Here is a 16,995-nt window from a genome sequence, read left to right as displayed (position 1 = left end):
TACACAAGTTTTGTGGTTTATCGTCTGGGCGCGCTGTGTCAAGTTAACTTGAGATGCAGGTTAGTAAAAGTAACCAGTTAACAGAACTCACTTTCCAAAACCATTTTATTTCTTGAGAATATGGGCATGAGCATTCAGGCTGAGTAAAAGGATAAACTGATCATTTGAAAAAATACACACAAAAAATAAGCTTCTTTCACTGGAAAAAAGACATGTATCTGAGGTACCCAATCAGGGGAACCATTCACCGAACAGCTGCCATGAAATTAGCATAGTTTCTAATGGAAAACTCTTAGTATCACAGTATCTAATCTCTAAAGGTTTTCTCCTTTCAGAATACAGCAGTAAATACAGGAAAGAAAAGGAAAGCTGCCAGTTCAGCTATCCGCACCTGTCCCTTTCTATGTGGGATCCTTGCCGTTCTCCTACTGAGCCCTCAGTGTAATATGTATGACTTCTACTCAGTCGCTCATCAGCCTCTCCACGCCAGGATCTCCAACCCAACACACACCACTATAGTGCACGAGACTCCAGGAAGGGGGAAAAAAAAAACAAAAAAACACTGTGATGTGTGATTTTACTGCCCTTAGGTTAGTACGGATCTCCGGGGGGCACTTTATAGGAGAAAGCTGAACCTGTAAAGTATCCGGGAAACAAAATACCTCTATTATATTGACTAGAACCTCATTTTCTATGTGATATGCAAGATTGATATGTACTTGGGTGGGGGGGGGGACCCATTCCTCTAAGGATAATCCATAAAACGCAGCAGAGAATGGAAGGAGTAGACTTTAGAGACGTCATGTGACGTATATAACATCGTACAGAAAGCGAACAGTTCATATTCAGTGCACACAGAGCTTTGAATTACACAGACAACATTAAAATACCTACTCTATCACTATGACATCACGAACACTATTTCAGAAGTCTCTAACACTAATGGCTTGCATTTCATACTCTATTAAATATCTTTATTAGTACCTTGGCATCATCTATTTCACATTAGAGTTTCTATACTTCAAAATAAATCAAGTGAAAACTAACATCATAGTAAACTGGCTCTACGAGTTCCCTCTGTATAAAATATAAATTCTAGTATAACAGCACTGATTAAACAAATCCAGCATAGGCCAACATGTTACTAGAACCACTTTGGATCTGAGGTGAAAAAAATAAAGTACCATTAAAACACGGGTGTTAAGGAATCTGGCCAAAAGTTGCTTCAGCAGATGGGAAACTGCAGTCGGCCCAGTTCCCACATGTTTCTTTTAGAAAACTGCGAACCGCGGCCACCAGACGTGCTGCGATGCTGAGTGAGTGCATGAGTGTCATAGCCTCTGAACCGCGCAGTCCACTGCAGCGTCGCAGCAAATTACAGCAAAAGGACTTGTGGCATGAGAAGTGAGTGATGTGATTCGCCACATGAGACGCATATAAACTCTGAATTGAATATTCACCATTTACATGCATTACATAAATACGAATATGTGCATAGATACACATAAGGATATGGTTTTACCAACAAATTGAGTTAATCTGGAAGGGGCCTTAGCCGCTACTGATTAGAACGTGCATGGACCCGATTCAAAATAGTGCAGAAGTTTTCCCTTACCTCTCCAGAAGATTAAATCATATGGTACCATATATATGTTATTCTCTAGAGCTATAATTGTACAGAAAATGATGTGCAGTAGAGTTTCAATCACGAGATCAGAAGATAATCTACGGGTTCAATCCAGGAAAGAAAAACTCGATCTCGGGTCAGGAGACTCAATGCTGTCTAATATGTAATTCTGTAACCTGTGACAGTTGGCTGTGTTTATTAAAGCTTTGAGCCTGACAGTCTCAAAACGACTGGCAGTGATTAAACAGTGTCTCTGTGGGAGGTCAGTGGAACCACAGCACTGTTTGGCAGCCCTGTCTAAAAAAAAAAGAAGGACAGATTGGAGGAAATGTCGCAAAATTGCTTGTCAGTAGAGACATTGAGGGAAACTGTAATGCTGGGCAAAGAACAGAACTCCAGTGCTCAGAACTTTCAGTAGTTATGTAAACAGTCTGTCTGCCTTCCTCTATTATGCTACGGAGACGCCAGTTGGCATCAGTGATTTTAGTGCATTTTGTCCAATTCAGAATGTCCCACAGTGCAGTCCTATCTCTGCCATTCAGCGTCTCATTCTTTTGTCATAACATCACGAGTTACCACAGAAACCCAAAACAAAGACAGAGAGACCGAAAAATTAGGTCATGGCTTTAGAATGCAGGGGCAGACAATCAACCCACCCAACCATGTTACAGTCATAACAGAAAGTCAACTTCCTATATGTCCCTTATCTACCCCATCAGTTTCACTAGTACTAACTTGCCAAGTACTGCAACATTTGCAGAATGCCTTCGTATAGTTTGTGATTCCCTGTATCAGGCCATAAACCTGTTTCATGCCTTGCCCTGCTACATCGTTCTGTACATACAGACAAACAGGGCATGTTTCTGAGCCAGTTTTTGCAGGCCAGTCAGGGATAGTGGCATTGCTCTAAGGCGACACACTGCATCAGCATACCTAACAAAACTAGACTATGCTTCTAAAACGTACCTGATTTTGCTTTTGTCATAAATGAGTAATAGAGACTGAGATTAATGAAAAAAAAACTACTACTAATAGGTCACAGTGTTGGACAGTTCAGGCAGCAAACACCTGAGAAATTACCTGCATTGTGTGAATTATTGACTGCAAATCTGATTGTTTTTTTTTGTTTTTGTTTTTTTTTTGGGGGGGAGGGGCGCAATACTAAAGCTGCAGAGAAGAGAATTCATCACCATTAACTGGAAAGCATATTGATCAGTTTGAGACCAACCTTCTGAGGCGATAGACCTGGACTTATACATCAGTAACGGTTGGGACCTACAGCAGGGTTATTTCACATTTCTGCAGATGCTGGTCTTTTCATCCAGACGATGGCGTTTTGGCACACAAAGGATGGCACATACTTTTACCGACAGGATGAAAATGTCAGGACAGTGCATACCTCTTTCTGGCATGTGTGTGTTCCATTATAGAATGACATCGCTATGCAAGAGCTTCAGGTTAACCACAGCATGGGGAATTTTCAGTTCTGAGTGTGGGACAGTGCGGTGTGACAGTGCAGTGGGACAGTGCAGTGGGACAGTGCAGTGGGACAGTGCTGCGAAGGACATCCCCCACCAACACGGAGAGGGGAGTGTTCCCTCCTCAGTGGTGGGTTTCCAGTTCCACTACTGTCCATTCCCCCTGGGGAGAGCTTCCCTGGTCCTCAGGGGAGAAGCTGCTGACTGAGGTGACGGTGGCAGAGGGGGGGGTGAGAGGGGGCAGCAAAGTGGGCCACATGCTGCTCTCCAGGGGGCTGAGGGTACCCCCCCCACCACCAGGCAGGAGCAGCAGAGGTGGGCACCCATCTCCCGCTAGAAGGAGGGTCTGGTTGATTAGCTGCTGGACAATATCCACCTTTTTGTCCCAATCCAGACCCAGCTGGGCCTGGTCAGCGCGTGGAGAGAGCTTTGTGGGCCTCAGTAACGGTGCCAGGTTAGGGGTCTTTGGATCACCCTGATCGACTTGGGGATCTTCGCCCTTTTCCTCCTCCTGCATCCCACCCTCTTGGCGTTCAACTGTCACCCGTTCCTCCAGCTCTGAATTCTTCTCTTCTACCATATCGTCACCCACCTCCTCCCCTTCTTCATCACTTGCCTCCTTGGCTTCATAGATGGTGCAGAGGACAGATGTTGGGGACTGCAGGACAGCAGACTGAGTCTTGTGCTGCTGCTGCTGCTGCACCAGCTCCTGCTGCCACTGTAGGATCTGCTGCCGGTGCTTGAGCTCCTGCTGCTGGTGTTGGAATTGGAGCTGTAGGAGGTCCTGACGCTGCTTCTCCAGCTTCCTCCGCTGCTCCCGCCACAGCTTTTCCTCATCTTCTTTCTCATTCTCCTCCTCCTCCTCCAGCTCCCTGAGCTCAGCCTCAAGCTCCAGCTCCTTGCGCCTCTCACGGTTCTGCTGCTCCTGCCGTTCCTGGATCTGCTGCAGATGCTTCTGGTGCTGCTCCAGTCTGCGCAGCTGCAGGTTGGGCTGTGCCTGTGGTGTGCTGGACTGTAGGTCGGTGGGCTGCCAGGCTGGGCTCAGGTGAGCTGACGGAGGCTGACTGTAGGTTTTCCATTCTACAGAGCCCACATGATTGGCCTGCGATTGGGCCGGCGGTGGCTGCTGATTGGGCTGGAGCTCACAGCCTCCTGTGAGAGAGGCAACATCACTTGAGACTCGTTAAAGATACAATGAGAGATGACTGGGTGGAGCAATGGGTGGCATAGCGATGGAAGAAAAAATAAATATCAAGAAAAGGGAATATGAGTTGGGACAAGACGAAACTGTAGAGCAATTGTATGGAGTGAATATAATTACTAGTTGGCAACTTAGCCAATTAGGGTTAAAAAAAAATGTGATGGCCAATTTGAGCTAAATACAATATAAAATCATTGGAGTGGTGTACTTTCTCAAAAGATCTCATAAAAACTACAGAATAGGTTTGTATTCAACTCAATGCTTGGCATCAAGAAGCAGTGAATAGACCCGCAAGACATTATGCACGGACACTGGCAACACAAGCAACAGAGCAAGGCATGTGGAAAATGGCAACATGGTTAGAACCTTGCTATGATTTGTAATTTGCAAAAAAAAAAAAAAAAAACCGGAAAATTTAAGCAACTGTCAAGCGGTTATAAGATTCATTTAAACGCACTTTCAACGGCAACGGATAATCCAAGATCAATGTGATAATCCATTTCAGCCATTAAGACTCTGCGATTAAAGTAACAGTTAAAGCAATCGCGAATCTCCTGACCATCGGATATTTGCTGTAGGGAATAAAGCCCAGCACGCGCCAGGGCAGACGTCTTGTCGAAAGTGTCCACATCCAAGTCTCAAGAACTTTTTACTGATTCCTGGTAATCTTAACATTGGACACGGGCTTTCATTTTAAAATATTTAAATGCATCTTAAATACAGTCTTATTACTTCCAGTAATACGGAGGTACTTTATATTCGACGCAAGCATTCAGCTATATCACGCATAGCGGTCAGTAAGTACAGTCACCCCGCTATAGCGGTCTTTAGTACTCGGAACACTTCAAGGCTATTCGAAAGAAAACGTTTTCCATTGTACGACGAGTAATTGAGGCGGATCTTAAATTACCATTTTTATTTAAGGTTTCATTTTCGATTGCTGAAAACGGTCTTGCAGTTCGCATTTGCAGCGACTCAATGACTGCAGCGAAATTACGCTATCAAACGGACTTCTGAGTAACTCCAGATGCAAAATGCTTCTATTGTACTTTCAGTCAATACACATGAAAGTCAAACTCCGATTTATAGGCCTACACAAATTAACTATAGGTTCGTCTAATTACTGATAAACAAAGGGAAGTGTTCGGGGGTCCTTGTAGCTTTGTCCGTTTCACTTTTGACGTGGATCGAATGGATTTTTACATTAAAGAATAAAGATGTAAATTAGACGTCACGAATCAACAGATGCTCTGTTGCAGAATAAATCGATATATTCACCCAACAACGTCGGACTTGTCCTACCTGCTGATTTCGAAGAAAATGTGGACAACAATGCTCTAAAATCTTTCACTTTTGGGGAAGGTGGGAGGGAACCTGTATCTGTATTAACTCTCTCTACGGTAAAGTTATATCAACGCATTATTTAAAGTATTTACACGACCAAAACCTTATTTAATGGACGTTGGAAAGAGGGTATGGGCTAGAGAGTTAGTTAAAGCAGTGCTTACCAATGCATTTATTCAACCTTCCAAATGACTAATTTGGACCAAGTTATGTGCTATAAAGCGGCCACATCCTGTATATGCAGTAACCAGTAAGAACCATGTAGGGGAAACTTAAAAGCTTTTTATAAATAAAAAAAAAAAAAAAGTTTTTTTAAAGTTTGAGTCCGGCTCGTTAATACATGCAAGAGAGCAACTTTCCACCATGCAGGTAAATACAGTGCAAAACTTCACAAATAAACAAGGCAGCAAGTGGAAAAAGGGGGAAGATTTATAAAATAAAAAAAGCAGCAGGCTACTGTAAATGGTCAAATACTCAATGCATCTGGTGGATAAATTCTGCCATGCAAGAAAATAATAAATAAATAAAATCTCATGGCTGAACCAGCAGCAAGACTGAAATGGCGTGTCAGACATGCGTGATGCCAGTCTGATTCCAGCAGTGCAGGGGAGAGGATATGGTGTAGTGTTCCCTGTCAAAGTCTGCACGCGCCTCAATCACCCGCTGGAGCTTGACAGTCCATTCGGCACTGCAGAACAGGAGCCAGTGAAGACTGCGACCTGGGAATAGGTTACACTGGAGAAAGGGCTCCATCTATAACGGGAACCAGGCAGCGGAGAGGAGAGGGAGGTCAGGCGGAGAAGCTATGGAGTCCCTGAAATGTGCAGTGTCACTGGGATAATCCAACACTTCCCCAGTACAGCTAAAATGCAGAGCAGGAAAGAGGAAGTCAGAGCTGGATCCAGTTGGGTTCCCAGTGGGAGATGGAAGCTGGGGATTTCCATCCTCAATCTTCTACATCTTCACACTTTACATCTGTGGGATCGACTTCCCGCTGGCCAGAAAAGTGGAGGCTTGTTGAAGGACTGGTCCCACGGTATTAGTAATGAGGTGGGCATGTGTGTGCATGGTGAGAGACACAAGCCTTATCAAATGTAGAAAGGGTTGGCATGTGCTTAAGATTGAGACCAAAAAAGGATTTTAATTTTTTTTTTGTTTGTTTTTTTAAACACACCATTCCAGAGGATACTCCAGTATGTCCATTTTTATTAGGGACTGTCCCAGTCACGTTGCATGCTGACCTCTGCAAACATACTTGCAGAGTTGTATTTTGACCATTTCTTTGAAAATAAAAAGTTCACACACACATTAAATTTATTTGAAATTCGATGGGGGGGAGGTTGCTGATAGTGTTTTGTTCTGTCTTTCGTATTTCATTTACGTGTTCAAAGAGCCACTACTGTACTCCCACAAGGCCACTAAGCCCTAGGAAACTGCACATAGGTGATAAAATGTGTGTATAATTGGGAAGAACATAAAACGAAGGCTCTTATAGTTGAGCCTGATTAATTGAATTTCACTGGCACTAAAATCACAGTGAAAATTAAATGCACATAAAAACATACAAGCCTAAGCTTGGAACAAAGTGAAACGTGGTCCAAAACAAAAAGTAGTGCAGCTCCATCTCACCCCCAGACGTTAATAGAACACTCCAGCAGCCCGCAGTGAAAAGACCAACTGGGAAATGCATAAATAATGTTAAATATCTAATCTTTATTTAAAGCTAAAATGGTAAATACTCAAAAGTAACAAAGGGGATCTAACTGTAAAGTGCAGGAAAATGGGCAAGGGGGGGGGGGGGGGTTTACTCAATGGGAGGAGAAAAAAAGCAAATAAATTCAGTAACATTTGTTCAGTAAAAAGAGCAGGACAAATACACAAGGTCAAGTTCATTTTACATTTCTTTTGTCTTCTTCACAACAGACCACCAGTCAATCCTTCAGGCTTATTTGATAAAAAAAAATTCATGGTAAATAGTAGCTATTGCACATACAGGACTTTAAGCCATATATTAATATTATAATCATAATAGCAATATAGAGGGAAGTGGCACTATCTAGGTTTTTTTTTTTATTATTTTATTTTAAACTTTCTCTCATTTGCCCTCCCTGCTTTCCAACTGGAGTGAAAATCCACAACAAACACGAGAGAGGGGGGAGGGGGGGGGGGCGGGCAATCACAAATGCGAGACTATACGTTACCTGCAAGAACGCTATCAGTCTTTTCACAAATAGCAGAGTAGTACGCAGGCTGGCCGTCAGTGCCTTCCCTGGCCTCCTGGGGAGTGAGGGGGAGGCCGGCCTTGGGGGGGGCAGTCTCCCCTATGGGACTCTCTGCCACTCGCTTCCCACACAGCATGTACTCTTGCTCCTCTGGGTTGGACTGAATCTCCCTGAGGGCGCCGAGGGGCAGGAGGTCTACGGGTGCCCCCAGTGGCGGCTCTGCCGTAGCGGCCCCCAGGGTGAGCTCTTTGATGGTCGGGTCCTTGGTCTCTTCGAGCAGCTGGTCCTCGTTCTCCAGGGAGAAGATTCCGGGGCTCTGGGTGGAGTGGGCGTTGGAGTTGGACGTAGTGCAGTCGAAACCATAGGATGCCACAGAGTTGGCAGACTGGGGCGTGTCCCCGCCATCCTCGCCCTCCCCGTAGGGCAGCTGCCCAGCCTCCTCACGCTCTTCGGTAGCTGGCAAGGTCTGGGAACCCAGCGTGCCGGGGTCGTGGACCAGCATCTCTCCCTCAGTGTCGCTCGCCTCGTCTTCCGAGGCCGAGGGAGAGGAGGGATCCGACGCCGGTGCGGTTGCCGGACCCCCGAGGACCTCGTCGGCTGGGAGGGTCTCCGCCTCCTCCTCCTCCCCCTCGCCCCTTTCCAGGGGGAGGCTCATGTCCTGCTCGACATCAGGCTGCTGCTGAGGCATTGGGGTCTTCAGCTTGTCTTCAGACTCCACTCCGGAGCTACTGTTGTACTCGCGCAGCTCCTCAGGCGTGCTGGTGTCACTGCTGCTCTGGGCGGCCAGCTCCGTCCCGCTGAGAGTGCTCGACTGGGACATGCCCCGGGCAGGTACAGGCAGGCCTATGGGCTCCACGGACATCAGGTTCTCCTCCACAGCAGGTGCCGCAGGAGGCGGCTGGACGTCATCGCTTCGTGGCTCTGGAATAACCTGGAGGTGGAAGACTGGCTCCTGAACTTGGGGAACGACAGGAGCACAAAACTCCATCCAAGGTTCAGCAGGAGCTTGGACGGGCGTATCTGGGTCTGCTTGCCAGGGGTCAGAGGAAGGGCTCACGAGCAGAGCAGAGGCAGCTAGCGGTAGGGGCTGTGTACAGGATTCACCCAATGGGTTGGCCTGGGCCCAGTGTGGAGCTGGGGCTGTCGAGAGCAGGAGGTGCGGCTGGGCACGGTTCAGGTTGTCTAGCCTATCATCCTCAGCAAAATCGTCCTCATCTGCATTACCGTAGCTTTCCAGTCCACTCTCAGTCACACCTTCACTCGCCATCTCGACATCTTCGTCCTCTTCTTCGTCCTCACCCTCCTGCCGTGCCCTACGAGGGTCCTCCGCCCTCTCTGAGCCTACCTCCATGTCATACACACGGTCCTCTTCATCTTCATCATCTTCATCCTCCTCATTAGCTGGAATGTCTGGTACAATCTCAAGGTCAGGAGAACCCGCAGATGCTCCTTCGCCATCAGCCCCTTTGAGGCTGGCTTCTCCTAGGTCATCCAGGCTCTCAGTGCCTTCCAGCACACCTGGTGCACTCAGCTCTGATGCCCCCTGTTGGCTGCAACTAACATCCTCAGAGTCCAGCTCTGACACCAGGGCACCACCCCGCCACATGGACCCAGCGAGTCCCGCAGAACCAGGCCGGGAGTCCTCGGTCGGCTGAGTCCCACTCATCTCTGACACCGATATCTGCTGGCTAACCTCCTTCTCCTCCTCTTCAACATCACCACCATAGTCATTATCTTCATTGATCTCTTCATCTGCCTTTTCAACAGCCAGTCCAGGCTCTTGAGCCAGAAGGACAGGCGTTTCAGCTGTGAAGACCTCGGCTGGTACTAGAGTAGTGAGCTCAGGCTGTACCACCAAATCAACAAGTTCTCCTGCACCTACATTCTTAGGAACAAACATATCCGCCTCCATTACTGGTTTACAGACCTTCTCTGCACCTTCTTCTTGTTTCCCCATCTCCGGGGACAAATTTTTAGGAATCTTAGGTGATAGCCGACTTTGATCATCTAGTGGAGACTGTCCTTCAGTTGGGCCTGCAGGTGAAGATGGCAGCACATCAACACTAGGGGGAGCCTGGTCTACTTCTTGAGCTAGGGCTTCTACTACTGGCTCAACCTCTGCCGTAGACGTCGGCTGCACATCCAGCTCAGGCTGGAGCTGCGCCTCTTGTTGACCGACTGAAGCCGGCTCTTGCTCTGCTGCGAGTTGGGGCTCTGAAGGTGTCGCCTCGGTAGCTGCCGTCACAGATCCAGCAACGGCAGCGGCTTCTGCGACGTCCGCCGGCTTTGGAGGCTCCTCTTCCTTTGCCGGCTCCCCGCTGGCAGACAGGGGCTGTGCCGGCCGCTTGGGTTTGGAGGACTTGCTCACTGGCACCGGTGCACCGCCGCCCTCCGGTTTCTTGGGGCTGGCGGTGGCTGTCTTGCTGAGGCCAGGCTTCGAACCAATGCTGCGGGGGCTGGCGGTCCCAACCCGTGTCGCCGCGGGCTTGCCGTCCTGCGGTTTGGGCCGGCTGGTTTTGGCGTCCGCCGGCTTGTTGGCAGAAAGCGCCCTCTTGGCAGCGGGCTCCGGCCTGGCAGCTGCGCTTGTTTTGGGGGCGTCGGATTTTGCGGTCTTGGCTGGGGGGGCCCGGGTAGGGGCTGCAGCTGGTTTTTTCACTGGAACTGTAGTCAGTTTACTGACATCTGCAAGAGAGAAAATATAAAGCATTATAATGCTGACGACAAAGAATTACACACATTCAAACACTGCAGTATAAAACCATCCCATAGTACCAATGCAGTTTTTGTAATACTGTTTAAGGAAGGTATTTGTGGACCAAATAAGCTGTGATTAGCCTTGGTTCTTATACAACCACTTAGAAATAAAAACATAAAAGTTGTCTTTTCCAGCGACAGGGAGGGAAAATAAATAAAAAGCAACTAAAGCAGATTCCCCCTTCACTACCTTTCTTTGCAGGAGTTGTAGGTTTGGTGGGTTGCGCTGCAGTGTTACGGCCAGCAGGTGGAGCCGTAGCTCGTGAAGAGGCAGGTCGGGAGGTGGTGGTGGAGTTGACGACTGGCTTTCCCGCCGTTGTCGTGGAAGTAGGACGAGGAGGAGGAGGACCACCAGCAGGCCTGGGGGGGGGAAGCAGCACAGTCAGAAAACTAAATTAGGGAAAGTATGTGAAATCTCAGCCATGGAAAAAAAAAAGATTCAGGATGTACATCCTAGAATGAAGTATAGTGTTATCTAGGCTCGCTCTTTCGGAACCATTTTATGAAATACTCCTTCGGTTCTCCTTGACTCATAAATCCGCCGGTTAGAGGGTCATCAATCCCCGGACGTGTAGGGTGAAGAGGCAATCACAGCGGGAACGAAGAAACTGGTTCAATGAAGGGCATTCAGACAAGGCACCAATTAGTCACTGCAGCCGCAAAGTGTGTGGGGGGGGGGGAGACTGCTGCCCCTGACTGTAACCCTAATAGGGAAAAAATACTTAATTCAGAAAAGTCTCTTGAAGCAAGCAGGCCCAATTCGAATAACACTACACAGTGTAAAGAATAATGAGAAAACAAAAGGGAGGGGTGGGGACAACTGAAATTAGGTCCCCACATCTACCGCTGACACTGCATTTGTTCTTCCAAATCGAAAGTTACAATAAAAGCAAAATTACAATGAAAGTAATTAAAAACAGCCCCCATGTGAGTCTGAAGCCAAGCTCCCCCATAGCCGGTTCTTTCCATTTGGATTTTGGAGAGCAGCCACCCTGCTCCCTGTCAGAGGCCTGCTGAGCTTCATGAAGGCCGGACAGTACCAGCCTGGGGTGTGGACTCTATGTGGTAACACAATCGCAGTAAGCCATACCACTTGAAGAAATATGGGGGGGTCCCTCATCTTAACATGACTTCCAGTACTGATCAGCTGCAGACACCCCCTAAGCTGGTCCTTGGGGAGCCCCAGACAGTCCAGATTTAAGCACTCACTCCAGACACAGCACACCAGACACTCTGGTTTTCATAGGGCTGTCACTTTAAGATGCAATTTGTTTGAATATGTGTGACACTATACAGGACATGTTTGTATTATTTAGGTTATTTAGGTTTATCCTTGCTGTCATGTTGCACCAAATACCAAGTGGGCACGGAGCGTCATGGGACATGGCGGGGGGGCACGATAAGAACCAGAGCGGAGCGTCATAGGGCAGCAGGAGCAATTAGAACCAGAGCGGAGCGTCATGGGACACAGGGCAGCAGGAGCGATTAGAACCAGAGCAGAGCATCATGGGACACAGAGCAGCAGGAGCAATTAGAACCAGAGCAGAGCATCATGGGACACAGGGCAGCAGGAGCAATTAGAACCAGAGCAGAGCATCATGGGACACAGGGCAGCAGGAGCGATTAGAACCAGAGCAGAGCATCATGGGACACAGGGCAGAAGGAGCAATTAGAACCAGAGCGGAGCGTCATAGGGCAGCAGGAGCGATTAGAACCAGAGCGGAGCGTCATGGGACACAGGGCAGCAGGAGTGATTAGAACCAGAGCAGATTCTCGTAATCTCCTAAATGACAAACGGTGGTGAATCGGAAAAGACAGGATGGCTCAATTATGTGAAGATCGAAAGAGTGATGTCAGTCCTGCAGGTACAGGCTATTAATCTCATATTTCACAGAATAAATGGGGTGATAAAATGTGTACGGCAGTGATGGCGGCACATTCCTTGTGCGGGTGCGACTTCCTGTAACCGAGCACACGAGGCCCCGGGTCACACACTCCTGCAGCACTCCGTCACACCATGACACGGCACTGTAACAGGACACCTACACCTGCTCGAGCAGCGATTACCGGATCCTGACACAGACGCTGGTGACAGTAAGAGGCTTGGAGGAAGAAGTAACCTAAAACTAGCTGGGAATTAAGAGTTTAGACGGGTGCTAATTACAGACCAGCAACTGCAGCATTCCACTGGGGAGAGCTAAGGATCTCTGCCATTGGGCAGCGCGGCGCTAAGGATCTCTGCCATTGGGCAGCGCGGCGCTAAGGATCTCTGCCATTGGGCAGCGCGGCGCTAAGGATCTCTGCCATTGGGCAGCGCGGCGCTAAGGATCTCTGCCATTGGGCAGCGCGGCGCTAAGGATCTCTGCCATTGGGCAGCGCGGCGCTAAGGATCTCTGCCATTGGGCAGCGCGGCGCTAAGGATCTCTGCCATTGGGCAGCGCGGCGCTAAGGATCTCTGCCATTGGGCAGCACCGCGCTAAGGATCTCTGCCATTGGACAGCACCGCGCTAAGGATCTCTGCCATTGGGCAGCGCGGCGCTAAGGATCTCTGCCATTGGGCAGCGCGGCGCTAGCTGCAGGATCAGGCCTGAGCCAGATATCACCCATTTCATATAAATTAGATTTATAAATAAGGTTATCATTAAGATGTCAGCCTTTACTATTGGGTGACCTCAGAGTCAGAGGGGACACTGAGCTAGGACAGGGTTTACAAGCTACCATTTCAATATAAAAAGCCCTGAATTTCACTCTAGCACAGAGTTCTTGCTGTGTGCTGATTGGTCAGTCTCCTATAATCATTTATGTGTCACTAACATTAATATGAAACAACTGGATGAGTCTTTCGGTCAAGAAAACAGACCAGTCAAAGCACTAGAAGAACTGAACTAATTAACCAAGTATGGAAGCCTCTGAGTTTTAGTTTGAAATACCGGGGGTAGCTCTAAAGTGTCCCCCCCCCAACATGGATTAGGGGGGCATCCTACTTAATTGATAACAGACGAAATGGGACACCCCGTGGAATAACAGGACATGAGTTTATATACAAATAAAACCCAATCTATCCATTTGAGCAGCAAAGAAATATAATTTCTCTGAATAATTACAAGGTGCCCAGTCTAAGGCAGACACCATCTGCTCGTTTCAGCAACATCCCCTGTAAGTGTCACCGGCACCTTCCACGGCAGGGGGAGACGGGCCTGCTCGTCTCCATATGACAAACCCCCACTGTCCACACCCCCAGTCACATGTGTAGCATCTTTACTGGAGCCAGGCCCTGCCGCGACAGGCTTGGATCCAAACCCTCCCCCCTACCACACCACCCAGCGGGATACAAACAAACACCCATCCGATGTCTACAGAGGACTTGGCTCAGGAATGCTGGCACGCGCGTGATGAAGGAACCAGATCGTGCTGGGGGGTGGGTGGGGGGGGGCTGCGATCCTCCTCCTGACACGATCGGCGACGTGGCTCAGATTTCCCCCTTCCAGTCTCACTTCATTACAGGGCTTAGAGCAGCCCTCTAATGGGCTTCCAGTGGGATTCCAGTGCTTCACTGGAATCCCACCGACTGCTGCCCCTGACTGTATCCCTAATAGGGAAAAAATACTTAATTCAGAAAAGTCTCTTGAAGCAAGCAGGCCCAATTCGAATAACACTACACAGTGTAAACTGCTCAAGTGTGAATTCAGAGCTGGTTAACCCACTAGGCAAAAGGTGACTGCCCCCGCCCTTGGCAATCCTCACCCCCCCCCCCCCCCCCCCAACACCCACCGCCGGTGCAAAGAGCGTGTAGGTTGTGCTGCCTGAGAAATTGGCTGGCACGGCTTGCGGGGTGTGGGGGGCGGAGGGGGCACCGCTGGGGAGGCTCTCTCGTGGAGCTGCTCTCGATCTCCGCCGCAGAAACCCCAGGAGTCATGATACAATAAAGCGTATGAGCCAGACTGACCCGAAGCTCCTCAGATATGCAGTCCGGCACATGAATTCCTGCTTTGGTGCCTTTAGTGCTTAAGGGACATGTATGAGCCACACGAACGATAGCAACCCCCCCCCCCACCCAAAAAAAAAAAAAAAAAAAAAACACAAATACGGTCAGACTGAGCAATCCCAGTTCATATGGTCCCCAAATCTGCCACAGCACTGCCGGGATCCAGTGGTTCCTCACTAACCACTGCCCTGTCACCCAGCATGGACCGCAGGCTCTCCGACATCCCACTGCACTTTTCACTGCCAGTCACTTCATTTAGGATAAAAGCGGAACGAGAGCCAGGCATGGAGCACTGACTGGCTGCAGGCGCTGCCGGGGGCAGCCTCCAGGCCAGAAAGGACTTTACTCTCCCCCTTCATGCATGTAGACCAGACATCCCATGATAACCCAGACAGACTCCAACAGGATCTAGCTGGCTTTGACACGACCGACATGGTTCATGTTTAAGACCAAGGCCGAGAAAGTGAGCGGTTAAAAAAGGGGAAGCAGGGTCACCAGGGTTCACGAACACTGCGAAAGGCAGAGCGGCGGATGACAGAGAAATAAAAGATGAAAAACGTGAGCGTTTGCCTGCCTTCCGAGAACGAGAAGGAACAAGCATAAATCAGGCGGATTCGTCTAGATGGGAAGACGCGGCAATTCAAAGCACGGTCCTGCTGCTCGGGGCGGCGTCTGGGAAGGGGGGGGGGCTGGGGGGAGTGACAGATGGGGGATGGGGGGGCTGGCTCACGGCCCACTACGGCAGAGCGCACCCGCAGTGGCAGGAGGGGGACGTGACAGAAAGAGGGCGTCAGCCACAGACAAAGAAGCGGGAGGATGCAGGAGCCACACCCCAGTCTCGCCGGAATTTGGGGGTCACATGTCAGCTCCTGTCAGTGATTAATGCCGCTTATTCCCCCAAAGAACAGCAGAGGTGAGCATTAGGGGAATTAACCAACTGAGGAGGGGCAACACACACTAAGCCACCGTTCCCCATCTTCCACACCCCCCCCCCCCCACCCCACCCCAGCAGGGTAAGACTCAAACTCTCATGCACATGCTGTGTCAGCCCCCCACCCACCGCTGTTCCATCTGGATACAGGTACGCTTTGGCCGCATCCCTCTGCCCAGGATACTGCGGTGGACTGAAGCCATGCTGCCAAATCTGGGCCACCCCCCCCGCGCGGTCGCCTACACAGTGACCTCTACAGGGGCACCGGAAGGACACGGCTGGCACGCTCGCAGGGACAGGCGCATGCATGTGCGCATGTGCACGACACGAGCCACGCCCTCACCCACAGCGTTTGGGTCAGAATATTAATAGACGGCTTAGTGCCCCATCTTAGGTTTTTTGCCGCCTGGCCCCCATAGCCTCCAGGATGGGCGCCGCCCCCCCCCCTCTCACAGCCCTGACTGGGACGAGCGGTTTATGAAAATGGATGGATAGATAATAGATACTTCAGTGACCCCCGTGCGGAATTTCCCTTCACACCTCCCCAGCCCCCTTCCTCACTGGAGGTGAGAGTGAGCTGGTCACATACTGGAGCCAAGGTTCACAGACAGTACTGGGTCACAGCACAATCATCAAATGGGGAACCACAGCCAGTGCAGAGAGCAAGAAGATGACACCCCCCCCCCAAAGGTTCCTGGGAGAAGAGCAGGGCCCCTCGGGGCTGCCTGAATGGGAGGGAGTGGCTCAAGACCACAACACAGACTACAAACTAATCTCAGGGACAGCAATCCCTTACCACCCCCCCCATCAGATTGGAAAGCTGGTACAGCAACAAACTAACTTTTCACACCGAACACCTGGAGCTCCTGTTCCTGCAGAGCTCGTCCTGCAGGTCTGAGTGTGACGAAACGGGTCATGGGCCGGCATTCCACGCGCTGCACAGGCGTGAGGACAAAGGAACCCCAGAGATACGGGCCTACCCAGCATGCCTCAGGGATAGTGTCCGAATTACAGCGTACGGGGCAGCACAGGGAACAAAGGGTCCGACCTGCACTCTACAAAAAGAGCACGTCACCCGTATATGCTGAACAAACCACGTGTGGAAAGATTACGGCATAAAGCTGCTTTGCATTATTAAAATGTAAATAAATAATCTATTTGACTGCTGGAACACGATTGGCTGCCTTACCTGGTTGCTCTGGAAACGGCAGATCTGTCAGGTTTGGCAGCGGCGGGTTTGGAGGCTGGAGGAGGAGGAGGGAGAGGAAGAAGGATGGGTGGAAGTGGAGAAGAGAGGAGGAGAGATGTAACAGGGACAAGAAGGAAAAGGGGTTAGATCAAAATTTAAAAAATGAATTCATATTGTGTCCCCTAAAAGAAAAATGACATTGTGAGTTTAAATAATTTGACAAAGATCAAATCAATGACGACAACAAATACAAAGAACAATAAA

At 49.4% G+C, this 16,995-nt stretch overlaps 1 protein-coding gene across 1 annotated transcript in view; it reads right to left on the bottom strand.

Moving 5' to 3' along the window:
• Positions 1-87: 87 nt before the first annotated feature.
• The window catches only part of prr36a (proline rich 36a), a 28,584-nt gene continuing 11,676 nt past the window's right edge, over positions 88-16,995 (bottom strand). The window contains exons 3-6 of the mRNA XM_023791870.2: positions 16,732-16,786; positions 10,817-10,986; positions 7,852-10,554; positions 88-4,257 (exon numbers count right to left, since the gene is read on the bottom strand). Of these exons, the coding sequence (XP_023647638.2) occupies positions 3,230-4,257; positions 7,852-10,554; positions 10,817-10,986; positions 16,732-16,786 (3,956 nt within the window). The 3' untranslated portion in view covers positions 88-3,229. The remainder of the gene's footprint in view (positions 4,258-7,851; positions 10,555-10,816; positions 10,987-16,731; positions 16,787-16,995) is intronic.

Source organism: Paramormyrops kingsleyae, chromosome 5 (genome assembly GCF_048594095.1).
Source record: "Paramormyrops kingsleyae isolate MSU_618 chromosome 5, PKINGS_0.4, whole genome shotgun sequence".
Taxonomy (NCBI): domain Eukaryota; kingdom Metazoa; phylum Chordata; class Actinopteri; order Osteoglossiformes; family Mormyridae; genus Paramormyrops; species Paramormyrops kingsleyae.
The sequence above is the reverse complement of the archived record's forward strand: the minus strand, read 5'-3'. Positions and strand labels throughout refer to the sequence as shown.